General features: G+C 34.4%; 1 protein-coding gene across 3 annotated transcripts in view; it reads right to left on the bottom strand.

The window, feature by feature from the left end:
• Positions 1 to 202: 202 nt before the first annotated feature.
• Positions 203 to 23686, bottom strand: part of LOC111048774 (dual specificity protein phosphatase 15) — a 70255-nt gene continuing 46771 nt past the window's right edge. For all 3 annotated transcript variants that reach the window (XM_022334741.2, XM_022334743.2, XM_022334740.2), the window contains 3 exons: positions 15290 to 15461; positions 11935 to 12113; positions 203 to 4277 (listed from right to left, as the gene is read on the bottom strand). In XM_022334741.2, the coding sequence (XP_022190433.1) occupies positions 3821 to 4277; positions 11935 to 12113; positions 15290 to 15461 (808 nt within the window). In that variant the 3' untranslated portion in view covers positions 203 to 3820. The remainder of the gene's footprint in view (positions 4278 to 11934; positions 12114 to 15289; positions 15462 to 23686) is intronic.

Raw genomic sequence — 23686 nt, 5'->3', positions numbered from 1 at the left:
AAATTGTCTGTATGTTTCATAAACCAAAATTTATTCAGATAGTAATATGCTAATGCCTATCATAGAATAAGCATACATGGAGTGAATGCTTTCTGTAAGTTAATATCGTTCGTTGTCTTCATTACAGTACGCTAGACCCAAAGTAATTCAATCATTTTATTCAATTCTCTGTCAAGATTTTTCAACTGATTAGTTTCTGCTTAGTAATTGCGCCTAATCTAGATAATATGACTTCAAATGACAATTATGATAGTTGAACTGTCGCGTTCCCTTAATAGAGTTATTTCAATAAGCTGCTACTTTAGAAAATTATTGATAATATTCATTACAAAATTAATAAGATATTTTATATCACGCAAGTTCGATCACCATGTAGCTCTAGCAATGCTGTGATATGTGAAATGATGTTAAATGATTGAGTATTTGAAATAAAATCTAAAAGCAATGTAATAAAAGTATCCTCTAATATAGAATTATAATATAATTAGATAGGTACAAAACATTTAAAGATTAGATTATAAAAGCACAGAATATTTTGAAAATAGTTGTAAAAAATCACGTTTCAAGATCACATTATTATCTGGAAATCCTAGAGTATAGAATAAAGATTGCCAATTATTTGTCTGTTGTTAATTTGATATCCCTATCAAAACAGAATGACAAATAATCGACTAGACTAGTCTCTATTCGAGGATTCACACGTAATTTTTATAAACTCAATGTACTCAACTAAAACTAATTGGAGGTTTAAAATTATGACTAGCAGCAAAACAAGCAATGAAATTTCAGAAGTTGTTAATATTTTGGAGTAAAGATACAGTTGATCCAACAGTTTTCTTCTGATAATCAACGTTATAAAAATACAACTCTTACAACAACAATTTAACAATAACATTACCACTCACAATTCGATTACATCTTCTAAATTATTCCAATAGGGAACATACAACATCAAGGTTTTCCAGTATTCCAATAACGCTAAACTGCACTAACGGTATCAATAAGCCTATAAAGACTGCGGCGCGTCAACCAACTACAAAAAGAGAACAGTTTGGTGTTATTTATAAAAATAGTTTATTGCCAATCAAAAAATACTGTAACTGCAAACATTTGTAAAACATCTCTTATCTTCTCCAACGTTTCACTCAACACTTACTTCCTTCCTTCTCTATTTTTTACAGTACTCAACAACACTTCAACATTCGTCAACCTTATCACAGTGAATTTCCCAGCAGCCTGGATAACTTATTTCTTCTAGGCCCAGTTGCACAGAACCCGGTTAAGTTTTAATCGTGATTAATTCCACGAGGACCAATCAGAGAAGGCTTCATCGAAAAGAAGGATTTAAATTGGTTCTCATGAAATTAATCATTATTAAAATTTAGCTGGCTGTTGTGCCACCGGCATTTAAGCTGTTTCAAGGACAGTACACTCAGTTTCCCTCATTCTAGGCAATAGAATAATCATTATATTATTGTCACTAATCATTTTCAATAATTCCCACACAATAAATATCAGGTTATCTGTGCCAATAACGGCCATCAACAAACCTTTTCTTAGCTCTAAAGCACTTCGGCAAAAATTATCAGTTTCCCATGAATTCGAAAAACCTCATCCATGGTTATTTAATTCACGAATCATGAATTACCATATCATAATTCCAATTAATTTTTATTTAGTAATTATAGTTGACATTACTTACTGTGCTGTTAAGAGGGGGGAATGTAAAATATCTCATACAATTTTATTTATTGAAATTGTGAAACCCTAACTCAAACCTTATTTTTTGTTTGTGAACAGAGGTTTTATTCTATTCTTTTTCAAAATTTATTGGCCTGTAAGTATGAATTCAATCAATTCAAAGGCCTACATAAGATTCAACTTGACAAATTTGCAATTCATTAGTATATTGTACTAATACTCTTCAATATCACTTTCAATCACGAACTGATTGTTAATGATCAATTAATTCAATTAATTTTTTTAATTCAATTCTTAAATTACGACATAGCAGTCCGTTTTCTATTATTAAAAGCGATTAGCTTCTACTCACATTTGTGAAGCCATGTCCTTTTGCAGCACACACAATAGTATAATAAAAATCAGAAAGCTATGTCGTAATTTGAGTATAAGAAAGTAATTTGTTGAAAGTAATAAGTTGTCGTAATTTGAGAAAGTAATATTGTATTGAGTATCAAGTATATTATATTGAAAATGGATTGTATTATTTTCCTACAGCACAATTATTAAGTAGAGCAATTCCATCTCCATTGCAATTTTTTCAACAATTTCTAACTATTTTCATTGAATTTTCAATTTATTTTGCAATCCAGTGTCAATCAAATTCACCTTTTTTATTTTTATTAGTCCACACAAAAATTAATCAAAATTTGAGATTAAAAAAAAAAAAACAATAGAACTGATAAACGAGAAATTGACAATTTATTATTATTACATTCTATTATGTAACCACAGTCTTTACTATCTCATAAGCAGGAATTTATTACGCTTCCTATTAGCAAAACAGGTTTACAACCCAGCATAAATCACTCGAAAATGGGCTGTATGTTATTTCATCAATCACCTACCAACATACCAGTTAGTTATTGCTTCTAAGGATTGTTTCTCAACAATGACTTATGATTATGGACTATTAAGCTATATAAATGACGATAAGACAGAGGCTGACGAATTATTCTACAACTTGTGATAATAATTGTCGACGCACACTTAAGGAAGAAGAAACTACAGCCACTGTCTTATACACGTATTTGTGATAGTAAATTTTCACTTATATTCATGTTCAAAATTCAGTTGTGGTATTCCTGTTTGAAAATGATGCATTGGATTATCAAATTTGTGGTATTTGAGATGAAGCATCGACAAAAGAGTAACGAGTTATGTTATCAAGTCAAAACATCTGCCTCGGCAGTTCTTCTGTTATTTTTTTATTTTTGAGATATTCATCACTTGAATCCGTAGAGAAATGAGTAAATAAATTATTCACCTTATTAACAAATTTGACTCACCTGCAAGATATATTATAAATTCTTTGCAAGATAATATTATGATTATAAACTTTGTTTCAAAGTGATTATAACCTTCATTCATGAAATAAGTTCTGAAAATATTTTCATAATTATACAGAATATTTCTATAAAACAACTGCAATTTTGCAAAATAAATTCATTTTATACAGAACTTGAATTCAAGTAAACCTGCCTAATGTAAACGCCTCTTTATGGAACAAAAACTAAATTTTCAAAAGTGTCACACAGGTGAAACACGTGGGTGAAAAGTAAAAGATAGATTTCAAACCAACATCTGAATTTCGAACAGTGTCACACAATATATTTGAGAGCAGCTTTCTCGATGAAAAAAGTGGAAAATCAGTGAAAGGTAAAAGGTTACAACAGAATATTGAACAGTTACTTAACAGACCACAGTTTTCTCGATGAAACACGGCATCATTGATAGATAGATTTTAAACCTACATCTGAATTTTGAACAGGGACAGAATATATTTGAGCACAGTTTTCTCGATGAAAAACCCGGCATCATAAAAAGATAGATTTCAAACCAACATTTAATTTAGAACAGTGACAAATGATATATTTGAGCACAGTTTTCATGATGAAACCCGGCATCAGTGAAAAGTGAAATGTTACAACTGAATTTTGAACAGTGTCTGAAAAGAGTTTTGAGCACAGTTTTCTTGATGAAACCCGTGTAAAATGAGTGAAAGGTAGAAAGTTACAACTGAATTTTGAACAGTTACTTGATAGTATTTGAGCACCGTTTTATGATGAGCGCACAGAGTTCAGGACTCGGGTATGCGGCGGGGCCAATGGTGGGGCGAGGCGAGGGGAGAGGGCGGGGCCGAGATGACGCGATGCAAATGGCCGCGCGAACTGGGACTCGGTCCCGGCTGAATACAGTCCATGTCGTGCCGCGCTGTCGACCGGATCGAGTCGATGTCGTGTCGTGCTGTCGTCCGAATCGTGTCGATTGTCGACTGTCGCAGCTGCATCCCGATCGTGTCGATGTCGTGTCGTGACGCAGACCGCGAAGGCGGCAGAGAACCGCCCCCCGCCATCGAGCCCAGACCCGCTGGGCCGCTGCGCGCTCTACGGCCTCCGCTGCCTCCAAGTCCGCCGCCTTCCAGAGACGACAGGTTGGTGGTGGATCTCGATTGGCTACCGCCCCCGGTGCCTGGTGTCGGAGGCAACAGTCGTGGTGATTGAGGCGGCGTTGATGACGATTTCCTTCTCGAAACGCTGCACAACACACAGAAAAACTAAAATTAATTGTATATAATAAATTATTATAAATTATATTCAATAAATTATTTTGTTTGTCTTTTTGGTCTAAAAATTTTATAGTTTTTTCAAAGTTTGAAATTTTCTGAATATTTTTAATTAATTTAATTCAATTTAGAAGTATTTTTTAATTTAAAAATATTTTTTTGTGTGTTTTGAATTGTAAATTGAGTGTGTAACTGAAGAATGTTGAAGTGTCTAGCCTAGATACATTTGGACTGTTTTATACATTAGCGATTCCTACCAACTTTATGTGAAGAATATTGAATATCAACTCACTAATTGGAAGCATGCTATTGGATAGCTTAGGATTCATTTCCAACAAGATATTCACCTTGTTTATATTTCAGATATTTCAATTTGTTTGATATGGATTAACATAAGCAATCCGATAGAATGTTAAAGCATTGCATTGGATCCATTTTCAAAAGATTTAAAATGTAGAATCCGATACTGAAACATTTTCTGTCAGTGAGTAAATATTTTATATGTCCACATAAAATAAGTTAGTAGTTTATAGTGCTAACATTTTGTGTATAAACTTCTAAATACAGAATTGAAACACGTTTTTGGAGATGACACGAATGACAGATGGTTCTATTATTTAACCTTTTGAGATAAAAAAATTATTTCCTTATTTCTTGCTATACTTCTTTCATCATATAATCTTCAAGCTTAAGCCGATGAGAGATGAATGGACCTAGGTTCTAAGTTACTTCAAATATATTAAACATTTTCCGTTTTACAAGGACAGACATCGAAAAAGAACAGAAAAATATTGGAGGAAGAGGCTATCGTATTTTTAATTTCATCAATCAACCGTCAAGATCGGACGAAGACAAATGATTGGGAGGACCGTGAAATGGATGTCAAAAGAGTACATAAGCTCCTATTCACAGGGGGAAAGAAAGAGATAAAGAGGAAGTGTGATATGATAGAGTATCGAGATGAATAGAAGAATGATTGACAGTTAACGGCAGAGAGACGTGGTGGAAAATGCCAAAGTTCACAACGAGATTCTCAGTTAGGGAAGTTTTCCTCTGCCAAAAATTCTTCTGATGGTTCTATATCCTGAAAGTATTCACTAAAGGGTTTCTGCCCTACAAAGGTAAATTCCAACAACTTTACAAAGTTTAATCATCATTTCCAAACAACCATAATTATAGTTAAACTTCAACAGCCTTTGATAACTGAAAGTTTCCAATTTTCTCGGATACAGCCTTCTCTTTGTAACAACGTTGTGAAATGTTGTAGTTTCGTGGGAGGGAATTTCTTGAAAATATCAATATGGAAAGCGTGGGAGTATCGCAATGACTGGATGCTGGTTAGGTTGAAACTCAGTTTGAAATCATCCATTTTCTTTAGGGAAAACCAGAGTGTATCGAGAGTATTTTTGTGGGATTAAGGGTCGGTTTCCGAGCTCAGGATTTAGCTAAGTTCTAGACTTTAAACAGCTGGAGTCAGAAAATTGGCTTTCCGAAACTGGGTGTATTCGCAGTAAAACGTTCAACGATTTTAAAATTAAATTTCGGAAAACTAGAGAATTGAACACAAAATAAAATAAAGAAAAAAACAGTGTAAAGTTTCAGCTATTTTGAATTACAGTATTTAGATATGTTTTATTTCGTCAAGGAGAAACGTTTCCAATAATTATTATAGAAATGAGAAAATAAAGATGATCATAAAGACTGCGACTACGCCCCGTTTCGGAAAGCCGATTTTCTGACTCCAGCTGTTTAATGTCTAGAACTTAGCTAATTCCCGAGCTCGGAAACCGGCCTTAAGTGGTCACAGATTGTTATTAAATACCGCATCAAAATCAATTTCATAACTAATCCACCTACTTTTTTCAGGGAGTTTATTCATTCCTCTTCCAAATGGACCTGACATTTCTTTCCAATTCACTACAAAAGATAAGGAATAAATTTATTTTCAAGAGTCACTTGTCTGAAATTGGTGATATTTTCAAATTAAAAACGTTTTCGTTAAAATAGTTGACAGTTAACTGCATCAGTGGGTGTAGAAGTGATCCCGAACTTACACTACCTACTCTATTAGAATATTACCTATTTTTACTTTCAACGCTTCATATAGTGCATACCATACTATAATAATGTGATGTATGTTTTGAATTATAGTCTATACAATAAAAAGTCTATAATAATGATAATTCGTATTTTAAACAATGAATTATCATTCAAATGACAATTTCAGTACAGTAAGCTTAAACAACAGTTTTCAATATTATTGTGAACATCTTTGTTGGAAAATCACAAAATTATTCACACGAGTGAAAAGTTTTACATATTTCAGAATAATAATTATGAATTTTCACGATGATAGCTACCTTGAGGATTGAAAAGTCAAACATGCATTTATCATTCCAGGTAATAAGAAAATTCAGGAGAATGGGTAAGAAACTGCAACTCACTGGTGAAATCAAGGAGCGCAAATTAAAGTACCTGGGTCACATAATGAGAGGACACAAGTATGGAATATTGCACCTCATTATGCAAGGCAAAATAACAGGTAGGAGGTCAGTGGGGCGAAGAAGGATATTTTGGTTGGGCAATTTGAGGGATTGGCTCAAGTGCACCTCAAATGAACTTAATAGTAGTTTTTATTGCTAGATAATGAATTTCAACAGATAATTAATATTGCACTCAGAGTATACTCATCATCTATTAGAGCTGACTATTCAAATAAAATAAAATCTTAGGCTAGGCGCACACCAGTTAGTCAAGACACGACATGATCAGACACGTATAGTCACAATACTTCACATAGCTGCTAGTGACGCAACTCACACTGATTAGTCATTACAATTAGACATGTCTTCATAAGCAACTATGTGACGTATTGTGACTGAACGTGTCTGATCATGTCTTGTCTTGACTTGACTAACTGGTGTGCGCCTAGCCTGAAGGTGCGTACAGACTTAAGCGCCACAAACACGCACATTTTACTTTTTACCAGGTGATACTACGCTTATTACATTATCTGTACCTTACTGTTCCTGTACAAATACAGATATAATCAGCTGATGATAAGTGAAATGCGCGTGTTCGTGGCGCTCAAGTCTGTACGCAGCTTTAGACAGAGACTCTGTATTAACTCACTAGGCTGGGCGTACACCGGTTAGTCAAGACAAGACTAGTCACGTTTAGTCACAATACTTCACATAGTTGCTTATGACGCAACTCATACCGATTCATCATTGCAATTAAACATGTCTTCATAAGCAACTTTGTGAAGTATTGTGACTAAACGTGACTAGTCTTGTCTTGTCTTGTCTTCACGGAATGTTTACATTCATTCAAGTTATATGTTCGTGACTTTTCAATCGTTACAAATCTAAGGCCATTGGAAAGTTCCTGCATAAAAATGATTCATTATCAACTGTCTCGCTGTTGATACGGATTGAAAATTCTATACAATAAGTTTGAATTGAGAAGCGACCACCCTCCTGTGCACAGAGAATTCAAAGGTGAAATCAAATTTCTAAATGAATTTGTGATTTAAATAGAGTAATGCAGGAAAATGCACATTGTGCTATCATGATTATTATGAAAAAATAAACTTACAGTTGAGTAAAACATTACATCTGCAAATCTATGAAGAATAAAATGGGTTTGTAAGTCGTAACAGGCAATAACCTATTCTTTGCACGTAAGATGATGATAATGATGAATTGGGATATAAAAATAGTATTTTGTTATTTTTATATAATATATAAGAAATTTTCTCGGGCCACTCCCGTGTTTCGGATGGAAACGTTAAGCCGTCGGTCCCGACTGCCTAAGAAGCAGTCGTTAGGTCATGTCAGAGGCCCTGAAACTGATCAGTTGCGACCTGAAAACGCTGACACCAGACCTGAGCCAGCCAGGTCACTCGATATTATTATTATTGTATTTAGTGATATTGAAAATGTATTAAAATAGGATTTATTTATGTTTTTTTGGAAATAATTAGACAAGATATGATGATGCAATTATCTCACCATACGTTCCATTTTCAAATAAAAAGACTAAGAAATTGTCAAAAACCACAGATTTATTGATAGTTAGAAAGGCCGGTTTCGTTTGTTACGCCATTGTCAATTTCTGATAAACGGATAGTAAACATATAGTTTAATTATGGACGAGTGTTAATTAATTAATAAATTTTGTTAAGCTAGAATTCTACATTGATAATAAATCTACTAAACCAATTAATACTGAAAATCTCGAAGATTCTATGGTAAAATTGAAGTGTGGAACCTTTCAGCTAGATTCATCAGTTTTCGATAAAAAGATTATTCTTTTAAATGTGATTGTCTTCAATTCTTGATACGGTGGACAGTGTAGTAAAAGTAGGTGCTCCACACCTCACCTTTCAATGTGCAGAACAACTCTGGTGTTTTTATTTTAAATCAAATTGATTTATCGTGAGGTTTTGCTGTATATTACCTTTTTTATTTGAAATTGTAGTATTGATCATTTTTCGATAGTGCAACCACTACTAACAAAATGTTACCATCTACTGCTAAATGTCCAAGCTCAAATAGCGGTGTCATCATTTATCTTCGACATGTCTGATGTATCCAGCGGTATACTTATTGCAATTTATACAATTATATACCTCTCATAACAACCTTACCTAGGCTCTATGAAAAAAATCATTTTCGTTTTTTATTGGTTGCTGACCTGAAATAGTTTAAAATAATTTCAAAGACATTTTATAAATTCGACTGATGATGATATAAGATATTCATATTAAGATGAAGCTGGTCATAAGCAAAACAAAAAAGTATTTAGCATTGAGACTAATATTAGAAAAAACTGTATATTTTAAAATGAATTAAGTTGAGTACACTAAACTGAATAGATAAGAAAACCGGCTATTGGGTCCAGTTACACAAAAGCCTGTTATATTTCATTCATAATCAAATACCACAAGAACCAATCAGAGATGGGTTATTTTTGTAAAGAAGGCTTCTCTTATTGGTTCTCGTTGTATTTAATCACGATTAAAATATAACAATGTTTTGTGCAACCGGGCCTCAATAAGAAGGGAACATGATATTTCAATAGTCGATATCACCCATAAGCAGTCGTATAGCATATGCCCTTCTCGGAGGAATATTGATGCATTCCTTTGCCAAGAACACAATTCTGAACCAAAATGAAAAAAGTGAAAATGATGGATATATGGCTTTTTCGAAATGACTGATTCAAATAGAGGTAATATCAACATGCTAATAAAAAATTTGGCAATGCATCTCAACTAGCATTTATCTGTACCATAGCTGAACTGATACGACTTTTATGTACAAAGCAAAAGATGACAATATATATTTCTTTGATCAAATCACAAAGCATGAGGTTTTGATTATTGTCAGATACATTTTTTTTCATTGGAAAAAGACAAACTATTATTTGGTGAGAAAAGCTGCCAATATTCATTCAATTATTCAATCTACAAGCAAAAGGGGGATGCTATCTGTTACGCTGTTCTTAGGAAGTTGGTAGACTATCTATCTTAGGTTCAAGTTATCTCAACTGTGGTTGTACAGAATATTAAACACACAGAGGTCAAAGTACCCCCATGTTTATTCCGATACTGCTTTCCGCTCAAGAGAGGTCCAAGAAGATTAAACTGGGTTACACACATGAAGTTTCAGATCGACAACTTAGAATTAGGTCAAATTTGAGAATTTGGGAAGACAAAGTTTCAAACTAAATGTCACAGAGAGTTGAATGAGAAAATCCAGAGCTTCAAAATTTAGAGTAACAGGGAGTTACATTGGAAATGTGAACATTGCAAATAACTGTAGCAGGATATTTTGACAATAACTAGAATTTTGTGTCCCAAATGTGTTTACATTAATCATTTTCGAAAACTGTGGTAGTTACTGGACACTGAACCGAATTCTGAGATTTCGGAACTTGAAATTATGCTCTTAATAAAAATTATGTGATGCATGACTAACCTAATAACTATAGCTATGAAGATGACAATACTTTTTTCGATCAAATTGCAAATTGGAATTTGATCAAAAGCTACTAATTAACTTTTGATATGGCGATTTGTTTCGTCAATATCGACTATAAAAGGATCTTCTTACCTATAGTGAAGTCCATGTTATAATGACAGTGTTTGTTTAGCAATGGTATTGCTAGCCTTGTCTTTCATTCACAAAGCAGATAGCGCTATCTCTTTCTCGCTTTGCACTGTTGCCAGATCGTATTTTAACAATGTAGGATTAATAATAAAATAACAAAATATTACATCTTAATTATGAAATTATTGAAATATATAATAATTGCATAATAAAAGATAATATTTATTATTTTAAACGAGAATGAACAGTTAATATTACATCAATAAACCTGTATCAGCTACCGTCTATAGAAGGCATTGACAAGACTGAGGATCGGCAACGTTGTTCTCCTATCTTTTTCCACTGCCCGTTAAGGAAAAACGTTTCCAACTATAGAAGTAAGGAAATAAAAACTTTTGGAAAGCCAATTTTCTGACTCCAGCTGTTTAAAGTCTAGAACTTTGCTAAATCCCGAGCTCGGAAACCAACCCTTAGTCTTTTTAGATCCTATTTTAGCGATCGCCAGCAAGTTGTTTGTGCATGACATAAGAGATCGGATCTTGCTAAAGTAAAGTACGGCGTCCCCCAAGGATCAACCTCACAGGAAGAAGTCAAGGCCAATCAAATCGGGGGACCATGGTGGCCACAATCCTGTGGAAATGATCCTTATTACATGGGAGCATTACTGTAGCATACTCCTGTGACAACATTCAAACGTAATACTTGACCTTCACTAGTTCAGCTGCTATGCACAAGGAATCCTTACTCCATCCTTACTCCAGCTACGAGGGTGAGTCAATTATTATCCGCAATGTAGGTGTATTTCTGTTGATGTTGGTAGCACTGTTAATTTGCGTTATTGATGAATTCTTTGCTTATTTGTGATTATATCTAGGCAAGTTTCAAACTGCTGTTTTTATTCCATCATCACTGACAATTGCTAATTATGGCCGCTCCACTTGTCATTTCCACCAAAGTTCAGTGAACCGTTGTCCGAGGTCGGAAGGTGTATCAGGGGAAATTCCTCAAAAATTTCAGTGCTATACAGGAATAGTGTTTTACTATAACTGAATGTTTATGAAAGAAATTCAATGAAATTTGTCCACTCTCCTACCACGAAAAACGGTTGATCCCACTAATCATTATACTCTTATTAGGTGCAAATGAATGGTGTAGCTGCTATAATTAACAGCATGCCAATGATGATGGAATTGAAATAGCTGTTTGAAACTAGCCTAGATATAAGCACAAATGAACAAAGAATACATCATCAATGCCAATCAACAGTCCAACCAACATGAAGAAAAACACAACTATATTGCGGATAATAATTGACCTACCATCGCACATTCATACCAACATTGGAAACAGTATTTTACCCGTTTCACACGAATATATGCATTTTCCAAAATAAATAAATTTAGTACAAGCTCATGAGCAATGGGTTCTGTTTTTTCAAATTCAACAATTTAATAAGACAAATATTATTCTTCATAAGTAAATTATTTGATGTAATTTGGAATGGCGACTGACCGTTTGCTGGGCGATCGACAGAGGCCGGCCGGACAGACCTCCCCCATAGCACACTTGCCCTCACAGATGTCCTTGGAGAGGAGGAGGCCCTGATAGGAGCTCAGCAGCACCTGGCATTGCTCCTCATCATTGGCCAGCAAAGCCAGCGACGGAAACCTCTCCTTCAGTCTTCTACGCTCCTACAACACACAATCCAACCATCACAATACCAGACAGTTAGTTTATATTCCAATAGATCAAAGTACATCAATAACATTCAATACGCTCCTGAAACACAAATCCAACCATCAGTTTGCTTATATTTCAATAGACCAAAATAATATAATTGACTGATTCCTGAGATCATTCAATAACATGAGATTGAATAACATAAAATTTCAATAACATGAGGTTGAGTGGTAGAGAGGATTTAAAAGTCCTAACTCCGCCTAATGAAGAATTTTTTCATTTCATTTCATCTTTCCACATAGCAGTCTTTTAAAATTTCAAGAGTAATATAAAGCGCGTCCCACAAAAGATGTAGCAGCCAAAGATTCAACATTGGATTTACAACAAAAAGGGTGGCTGGTTGGAGTAAGTGATAACGCGCCGGTCTGATAATTAAGAGAACCTGAGTTCGAATCTCGACCAGGGCAAACGTTTATAATCACAGCACAATCACAAAGATACGGCCACCCCGTATTTCGGAGGAGACGATAAGCCGTCGGTCCCGATTACCTAAAAAGTAGTAGTCATCTCTCATCATCATCATCATCATCCCTCTCACTCATTACCCACGCACAAGCCTAGGAGCTTATGTGGGTATCACCCTCCGTGTTATTATTATTGAAAATAAACTTATACAAAAAATGTCCAGTCAAATTTTCTTATACCGACCTCAGTTTTCGAGATAGATTTCAATCAAAAATTCTTTATTGGTTCATCAACGACAATAAATATACAAAAAAAAACAAAACTTTCAGCAAAAATATAAGAAACCAATCACCTGCAAGGAAAATCCTGTGCGCAGGTGTGAGTTACTAATACAAGTTCAATAAAGTCATTTTACAAAAGATGAAATAAGAAATAATATAATATAATATTAATAAAAGAAGATGATGGATAAGTGGAATAAGGGCGAAAGAGAGAAAGAAGGAGAAGAGAAAGAATGAAAAGAGGAAGAAAGAGAGATGGCAAACATACGAGTACTATTGAAACAAAGATAAGAGTCACTCAAAAAGTATGTACTCGATTTTACTGGTAATAATCCTTTCAATAGTTCTTTTTCTAAGCAATGTAACAGAATTTCGATTAATATGCTCCGTAAGGTAATCTGAATTTTATTGATTAATTTATTAGCTAGGTAAAAGTATTGTCTCCGGCAAACATTAAGATCCATTCTTATATTTTCAAACATATTTCTGGAAGGTCGTAGATTGAGGTTTGATTCACATGGAATAGAAACATATCTTTATTAGGAAATTATGAGGTTTTTAATATATAATTGACGGACAGTTAACACTTTAAACTCGTTGAATAAATATTTAGTTGGATAAAGACGATCTTTTTGAAAAATGTAAATAACTGGAAAACTATCAGTCAAAATCTATTACTAAGAATATGGTTGGAAAGAAAAAGAAATTTTCAAAAAAGATCCTTATATTTTTTCCTTTGTTCAAGTTTTGAACTTTTTATGAGCAATTAATAACTCAAATGCAACTTGACCTATTTAACTTGTATTTCCACTGCTTTCAATAGAGAAGATACAAAATATCAGCGCCATCTTGAACGAGTTCCAGCCCGGTGAGCTCACTGGCATACTTCTATTCTATTTTTGTGTGCTGAATGGCAAAATTGCTCTACCATTTGTATTTGATTGGAAAAATAAGTAATTTATTATGGATGGATAATTCATGGATGGAAACATTTGAGAAAGCAAATAGTGGTATAGCAAAGATAAAAAATTGGTGTGACCACAAAAAATTATATATAAATAAAGATAAAACTGTGGTTCTACCCTTTTACCTCACAATGGCTGGTAAGCCCTCTGAGGAGTACCAACTTAAAATTATTATTCATAAACCTGACTGTAACCAGTCTTATTGCCAGTGTGTTCCTCTCTTTGTTCATGATTCTGTAAAATACCTGGGCATCATGATAGATTCTCGACTAAGGTGGGAGCCACATATTTCTTATGTTTGTAATAGATTAAGGAAAACATTTTATAAGTTTGTTCAATTGAGAAATATTCTTCCATTGTACCAGTTGAAGATGATATTCCTTGCCCTAATCTCTTCTGTAATTGAATACGGCATTGTTGGATGGGGAGGTTGTGGATCTTCCATCTTACAACCCCTTATTTTGCAATATAAGAAAATATGTCTGAATAGACCAATTAGATATCCCACTAACCTAATCTATAAAGAATTCAAAGTTCTAAGCCCTGAGGATTTATATAAATTGAACTTATTAAAATATGTATTTGAACGACCATTAGATTTTCCAGTGACTCCTGAACATGGATATACAACTCGTGGTCAAGCCAGAGAGAAACTGTATGAGCCGAGATGTGTAACTGCATCTGCGGCTGGTCATGCAGCCTTTCAGGGTCCTCGTTTATTTAATGTTTTACCTTTAGATATTTCTAGAGAGTCCTCTTTATCGATTTTCTGTAGAAGGTTAAGACTGTATTTATCGGCTTCATAAATTGTTTCGTTTCGTTTTGTTTCATTGAAATATGTTTAACTTTATTCTGTAAACTAGGCTATATAAACTAAGCATTGTAATCAATTTGTTTCTTTTTGTGGAAGATGTGTATTTTTGTTTAGATTGCTTAATGGCATAAGATAATACTATTTATATAAGTAGCTCTATATAGTACTTGAAGCAGCTGAATCGTTTTTCTTATATATTTTCTGTAATTCATAAGACGAACCACTCCTCGACGCAGGCCTAGCCTAATGAGGAGTGCACTTGATATTTTTTATGTTTTATGCTTTGTAAAATTGTACAATGAAGTGAATAAAAGTTATTATTATTATTATTATTATGTAAATTGACAGAACTCATTTCCACACTCAAACTGTTTCTTTGTGAGAAATATTTTAATAATTGTAGCTGCAGATTTTATTTTGTGATAAATAGATTAAGGTCCGGTTGCACAAAAGCCGGATAAATTTTAACCAAGATTAATCTCACGAGAACAATCTGGGAAGCCGTCTTTTCTAGAAGGCCTTCTCTGATTGGTTCTTGTAAAATTAATCACGGTTAAAATTTAACCGGCTTTTGTGCAACCGGGCCTTAGTGTGATAAAGTGATAATTACTATTTTATTTATAATAAAGATTTATTTATTTCGTAAGAATATGTGGTCTTACCTCCATGAGCCGACTGACTTCGAATTCCTGTAGTTGGCGTTGGAATCCGAAGTTGGGGTTGGCAACACTTCGTCCCACGCGTACCACTTTCAGCGCCTCCTTCCAGTTGAGTGACGTCACGCTCATTATGTACGCCACCGCCACTGTTACGCTACGCGACATTCCCGCCAAACTGCAAATTCACATCAAAATCATTCCTTAAATACAACACTTTTTGAACACAAACTACATGAAAATCATTTCTTCAAGATTCTTTATTCGCCAGAACATTTTACAAAATGTTTAAGCTCGTTTTATAAAGGTGCGAACAGACTCAAGCGCCACGAACACGCGCATTTCACTCTCATCAGCTGACGATATGCTTATTATAACTGTATTTGTTCAGAAACAGTAAGATACAGATATAATCAGCTGATGAAAAGCAAAATGTGCGTGTTCGTGGCAATCAAGTCTGTTCGCAACTTAACACAGCAAAAAAGCAGTGAAAGTGTTAGATAACTTGCAAAATCTGGTGTGGCGCACTCACACAACTTTCCTTGCCGTTATGAAAATTTATCACCTGACGCTAGTGTTCACGCGCATCTCAAGTCTATTATTCAAAGATTTGAGCCAGCTGGTGACAAGACAATAACGCTGGAGACACACGAAGTCTGCTATCTCTTCATATTGATCGATTTAATAGAATCAACAGTTGCCAACAGTTTGCAATTTAATAATCACATTTTCTCGGATTTCAAGCTTATTTTCAATTCTAGGTGGAAATGTTACTGGACATTAATTGCAGAGATTTTCATGTTCAATCTTTTCGACTAGATATTTTTCGTTTAAATTGTATCTGAAGCCTGATAATTGGAAATCTAAAATCAAACTTTGCATAAATGGTGCAGTGCTCCTGAAATTTTTACAGATATAGGGACTTGTGACAGTTGATAGAGCTTATCAATAACTATTCTAGGTATAAATTTGATCAAAATCGTTGGAGCCGTTTTCGAGAAAATCGCGAAAACCCCTACTTTTGACAACATTTCCGCCATTTTAGCCGCCATCTTTAATTGCATTTGATCAAAAATGTTCGTGTCGGATCCTTATAGTGTAAGGACCTTAAGTTCCAAATTTCAAGTCATTCCGTTAATTGGGAGATGATATATCGTGTACACAGACGCACATACACTCATACACACACACACACACACACACACCACACACACACACACACACACACACACACACACACACACATACAGACCAATACCCAAAAACCACTTTTTTGGACTCAGGGGACCTTGAAACGTATAGAAATTTAGAAATTGGGGTACCTTTATTTTTTTCGGAAAGCAATACTTTCCTTACCTATGGTAATAGGGCAAGGAAAGTAAAAAACAGATAGTCATACAGGGTCATATAGTCTTCGGTCATAAGCTTTCCCTGTATGACTACCTGTTTTTCAAGTTGTCTAACACTCGCACTGCTTTTTTTGCCATGTGGAAGCTTTTAAAGCATGGCAAGAATTTTCATACGGCAAAAATACAACAATTTTGAGCACAAAACACATCGAAGTTACTTTTTGAATACAACACTTGATACAACTCTTTGAGCATAAAACAATAGCTGATACCACATAATCACAAAGTAGAAAGAATATTCAAGGCTGGGCACCACACTTTGGGGAAATTCTCAATGGTGACATTTTTCGGGTTTATCTCAATAGGTCATTGAGATAGGGTTTATCTCAATGGGGGTATGGAATGATCAAGGAAAACCCCTCCTTCAACACCGGTGGAATGGAAAATAATAACTCTCAACCTATGTCAGTGGTTACAATAGGTCAGCTTCTGCCCCTATTGAAATAATAAACTCATTGAATTCATGAGATCATGAATCTCATTCTGATTTCACAGAATATCAATTCTAGAAATATTTATTCCAGTTTTAGAAAATAACTCAAATCGTACAATCTTCATAATTGTAATGCAAACAGACCCCGTTTGATCAATTCATTCCACCATCACAAGCCTCCCCTCCATTAGTAGACTGTGGAAAATGAAATTAGGACCAGCTAAAGTTCAACCAAACCAGTAAGAGAGATGACAACTTGCAGGATGTTCGTATGAAAATGTTTCTTCTGTAACAAAATCTAGTAGATTTGGAACTTCAGGTTATTATTTATAGTTATTGAAACAAACTCAATCGAAACTTCTAGTAGACCTTTTTCATTCGAATTGCAACAGCAGGCTTTGATTTGCTCATTTCATATCACAGAAGAGGAAGAGTTCTTGCCTTGAAACTCTCAATAATTGTTACCGAGTTAATCGATTGGAACTTTCCAGTTTGTTCCCGTTCAGCCCAAACTTCAAGTTACTGGCGCGTGAATACAAGTTCAAGAATGCAAGGCAGCAAAATTTCAGAAGTCAGTTACTTGATAGAGGTTTTTTAGAGTACCAAAATGATTTGAGAATTCATAATAGATTTTTTCTATCAAATAGACGATCACAAGTGATACTAAGATATCAGTGAATTTATCTTTTCAATAGTCAATCTGCAACCACTAGCCAGCTCAATAGGAAATATACAAAAAAACATATTGAACAAGAATAGGGATTAGGCGAAATGGAATCCTCATCTGCAACCAATCCGCTATGAGAATATTAGATTTTGGTCATTTATTCAGCTCACTTTCCTCCGGTCAACTTCCTGCACATTTTTAAAGGGCTACTCATTCCTAATGGGCTCGATACTGGAGTTTTCAGTTGAGGGATTGATTGATTGATTGATTGATTGATTGATTGAGTACTTTATTTATGTAGATTACAATATATACTGTCTTATACACTTATATGCAATAGCTTACAATACAGCATTGAGTAAGAATGAAGAAGAAATATGTGGTAAGAAATTGAATTTTCTCAAACTAACTGTTCCCTTTGGCCTCCTTTACCACTTTTACCCCCTCGACCACCCCTTCCTCCTTGTCAAGAATAAAATCAACTATTGCATTATTACAATAATTGTAATATTAATGACTATAATATTGTACTATTAATGACTCAGTTAGTGAAGTTATCAATGACTCTCCTACTGGCTACAGCCTACCTCAAGGTACAGTCTTATCACCAATCCTATTTTTGCTGTATGTAAATGAATTGTTGAAATTGGATCTGAGCGGGGGCGAGGTGTTTTCTTTTGCAGATGATACTGTTCTCTTGTTTTGCGGTGAAACATGGCACCAAGTGTATGGAGCCGCCTCAAGAGGCATCTCCTTACTAAAGAAATGGCTGGATATGAACTCACTAAGTTTGAATATTAAAAAAACAAAATATATTGCATTTTCAAGAAATATAACTGGCCAGGAAGATACGGCATGTAAACTGAAATTGCATATTAATTGTAATGAATTTGATGTTAATACTGGTTGTTGTGATTGCCCCGAAATTGAAAGAACGAGTCACTTGTAATATTTCTAAGTTCTATCAATTATTAATAGAGCTCTTAGGCTAGGCGCACATCAGTTAGTCAAGACAAGACATGATCAAACACGTTTAGTCACAATACTTCACATAGTTGCTTATGAAGACATGTCTGATTCCGATGACTAATCAGTATGAGTTGCATCATAAGCAACTATGTGAAGTATTGTTACTAAACGTGTCTGATCATGTCTTGTCTTGTCCTGACTAACTGGTGTGCGCCTAGACAGACAAATCAAGAGACATTATTATTTTTACTTCGAGAACTTCCATCCTCGATAACCATAATATGATATTATAACATATAAATATCATAATATCATATCCACAAAGCATTAATCGAAGCTCCCCCTCTTTCTCAGGCTAGTTTCACACACATGGTTCCGTTCGATTCGGTTGGTTTTCTGTCCGTTTCCGATAAGTGTAAAACGGTAATTCGGTTTGAAATAGGTACCGAATAGAAACCGTATAGCACCGAACACCCCCTAGGTTTTATCAGATTTGATGTCGTTGTCAGGGAACAGCAAACAAATTATGTCTTCCACAGATACAGTTTCAAGTTCAGTTTCTATTTCAACCTGATAGCGAGAAGATCTCTTTCAAAGTCTTCCATGTTAAAATCATTATAATATGGTCAATTCATTTTCATCATTTCAGTTGATCTAATATAACAGTTTTTTTGCCTGATGTTGATATGGTGATATGGATAGACTAATAATTTCTTATGCAGTGGAATCTGTTTTGAGATTTCTACAGAATATGTGAAAATCTGAAAATTTAGTAAAAACCATGTGAGTTGTATGTATGAAAGTCTAATTCGTTTTCGGCAACGAACCGAACCAAATAGAACCGTATAACTGTGAAACAAGCCTTAATCGTTACAAATTTAAAGGATGTTATATCATGATGATCAAGGATGATAAAAATTGATCGAATTCATATATACTTCATGGTTAGAACCAACTTAATCACCATCAAACTATAAACGTTTCAAGTGTAGAGAAGCTAAATAGGAGAGCATTCTGATACATATTTAAGTAAGGGTGAAGATGAACTCTGGGTGACAACCAGTAGTGACTTGTTAAAGCTGAACTTCTCAGCCAGAGCAGTGAATATTTTATGCACTCCGTAGTTTCAGATTCTGTTGCATTCAAGACGAAACGATCAAAGTTGAACAGGCAACAGGCAAATGGTGGGTGAAAGTGTCGTAAGAGAGATTAGAACGAGTCATCTGAGAATCCAAGCCAATTAATTGACATAGAAACATCCTAGAGGAGATCATTATCACCTTATAAATAACTGATATGTCATTACCTCTACTTCCAATCAGATTCTATCAACAATCCAGAAAATCGCATCCAACTACTAACCAACTAATAAAGTTTGCGATATGAGATAAACTCTGACACCTGCGATGAGATTGTAGAGGATCGTATTGTTGGATGTTTATTTCAAAACTGTTCTAGTCAATGCACGTTTCTGAGCCTACATAATTCATGCTTTACAGATGAAAGTATCTTATTTTTGTCATCCGAAATAATATGAAGAATTATCAATTTACTCTTGGATTGAGTCAAGATAGATTGAGTCTAATATATTCAAGTTTTATTAAAAAATCGTTCTATGATAAATAATACAATAGCATGAGTTTGATTTAGATTTGAAGATCATGTTACTAATTAACAAATATCAAACATAGATCAAATTCGAGAAGTATCTGAGAAAATATATGCATTATCCGTTCATGAAAATAGAAGAGATTTCAATGCTATTCATATTTGAAACCTTCATAAAAGACACATTAGTAGATCAGCTATAATTATAGCTTCTTTAAAATTCTAATTCAATTTGAAATGGTAGATTATATAGAAATATATTCATCCTTTTTTTTAGATACAACGGCTAGGTAGCAGAAAGCACCACATATGCTATCAGCATTTCATTTTAAATAAGAACAGAAAATCCTTCCGTTATTCCGAAGATTATGTTCATTCATGATGCTATTAACAATTCAATAACATCAAAGGAATTCGGAGATTTCCTATTAATCGAGGATTTAATTCTATTCCTGCTTAGTTATAACATACACAAATAATCAAGGTATTAAACGGTATCTTTACTCTATGGTTATAGCCACATCCGAAACGTCAGTACAAATCGGACAATTTATTTTATTTATGGATAAAGCAAGCAATACAATAGTCGGAGAAGAAAAAAAGGCTATTCCCCAAAACTTCTTCTAATTCCTAATTTTTTCACAAATTGTCCAAATATTATATAGGTTATGTCCATTTCAATTTCTACGCCTAATCAATCTTGAACTGAAAATTAGAATAATTTTAGAAAACCATTGTTTTCTCTTCATCAAAACAATTCCCATTCTCGACTCGTAACAAATTGAACAATTAATCACATTAAATTCGACACAAAAATTGAAAAATCTGTACACTTCCGGGCAGAAAACAGATTTGACACCTTTTCGTTTCGAATGTCCTTAATGATGTACACGCCGCAGGCTGAAGAGAATAATGATGTGCCACCGCCGACCATACAAAGTGACAGTTAGAAAAAGAACAGCTGGAGATTATTTGAGGCTGGAACTGGTAAATGAGAACGATAAAGAGGGAATGGTGGGAAGCGGGTTAGAGAGGAGCGATTGATAATATTCGGAAGATATTGTCACTTGTCAAGTGTCGACGACGATGCTGTGTGTCGGTTATTAATAGAGCAACGGGGGTCATCGCCGTCAACATTGCAAGTGCAAACGAGGGGGTGGCTGGTAGGGGGGTCTTAGTCCGGGGGCCCTGGCCTTGAGGGGCGATCGATTCAGTCACGTGCCATCTCAATGAAAACCGCCCTTTCATGCGTTCTGTGTGTGTGCCAAACAACTGCACGACTGATCCCACTACTTCATCATTGCTAATAACTCAACCCCCTCTGAAGCTCGCTGAAATTAAATATGAAACGCCGCCGGGGGTCACAAATCACAATCATCGATTCCGACTGCGCTCAGTTCCGGCTACCAATATATATCGCCACTACAATATTTGTTTGCAACCAATACACGTGAATCTTCCGCTTCCGCTACATTCATACAACTTCAAACACTTTTTTGTGGAGAAAACGTTACCAGTATCACGGAGTAAAGAAAACTTATCATTGTTATGTATTCTGTGCCAGTATGTTGTTGATACTATAATACATCCTACCTCTGTTGAGCTGCACTCACTCAACTTGGCAAAACCCTTGGGTCAATACATAAACTTTTTCCACGTTGAAATTTTTTAGCAGAGCGTAATTCCCGAGTTTTGATGATACAGCAGAAATAAAATACGAGTATAATATATACGAGTTTATATATATTTTTTGGACTCAAAATTGGACAAAAATCATGAAGTAGTGTAAACATAACCTATTTTGGGACAATTTCTTTGTAAATTTGGAAAAGGTACAGTTTTGGGCTTCAAGCCTGTTGTTCCTTTCCCAATCATTCATAGTTGTAAATGATATTAATAAAAACAATATAAAAACTTGTAGTACCCTTTATAATTAAAAACTTTAAAATATTTCAACGACTAGTTTCGACCATCACTTAGGTCATTTTCAAGTTGAAATGTGGGAAATAATTTATCATTTTTTGAGAATGATATTGTATGTATCAATGTATAAATAAATAATACTATATTGGCTTAATGATACCTAGACAATAAAACTATTTGAAATAAAGCAGTTCTAGTGACACAATCAAATAGGACTTTTAATCATTAGTTAGGTAAGCAGACGAAAGAACAACTTATAAAATAGATACATTATTATAGATGGAGTAATAAAGATAATTCTCATAACATAATTAGGTAAGGTAAGCAGACGAAAGAACAACTTATAAAATAGATACATTATTATAGATGGAGTAATAAAGATAATTCTCATAACATAATTAGGTAAGGTAAGCAGACGAAAGAACAACTTATAAAATAGATACATTATTATAGATGGAGTAATAAAGATAATTCTCATAATTGTGAGAATTATGAGATTTAAAAAGCCTCAAGATTTAAGGCTATCTCGAAACTTTCTTGGGAACATCAAGTTAGGCAGCGTTCGATCAAAGTGGATTCGAACACGGTATATAGAAGAAGATTTTAGATTTTCATCTAAATACCGTGGATCGGAGTACATATAATAAAAGATCGGAATATCTCTCTTTGGTTGGGTGATTAATGAAATGTACAATGTGCATACTTCTACGATAAGACTGATATAAGCTCCAGATTTCAGTAGTTATTATGCTACAAGCAACTGTAATTATAGTTGCTGTAAAAACCATACCACTCAACAATCACAAGCTCTTTCTCAAATGGGCTTACAAACTCTCCCAAACCTTCTCTCCACTTTTACCCTTGCTCAGCCAGTGACCTATTCTCCCACACTTGACACCTCCCCTCATCACTCTCTCACACACACTCTCACGCTCTCTCACTTTTCCCCAATCACTTTCATACTCTCTTCGGGAGAGTCTCAGTACATCAAGATCTCAGTTCATCGATTGCCTATTTTGATCATTTCTTGAGATACTGGAACAAATGTGAAGTTAAGCCACTCAATAAGTCAAGTTTGACTGCATCAGGTTTTCGTTGCAGGATGATACATAGTCAGCATATACAAAAACTTACACATATCCTTAATTCAATGATTTTCCAGTCCCTAAAATCACGAAAAAACATCCTAGAACATTCAAAAACTGTTGAAAAGAATCGTAGCTCAAGGGCAATGTACTAGCTTGTGAACGAGTTAGAGATTATTGAGAAGTTGGTTAAAGTTTTGATCATATGCTGATAGTGAATGTTTTTATGATTTTTCTGGCTTCAAATTTATCAAGTTTTTTAATATTTTTCAATTTATTAATGTATTTTCAAGTGTAATAATAATTTGT

Source organism: Nilaparvata lugens, chromosome 5, assembly GCF_014356525.2.
Source record: "Nilaparvata lugens isolate BPH chromosome 5, ASM1435652v1, whole genome shotgun sequence".
Taxonomy (NCBI): Eukaryota; Metazoa; Arthropoda; class Insecta; order Hemiptera; family Delphacidae; genus Nilaparvata; species Nilaparvata lugens.
Note: the sequence above shows the minus strand (reverse complement) of the source record. Positions and strands in the feature narration are given on the sequence as shown.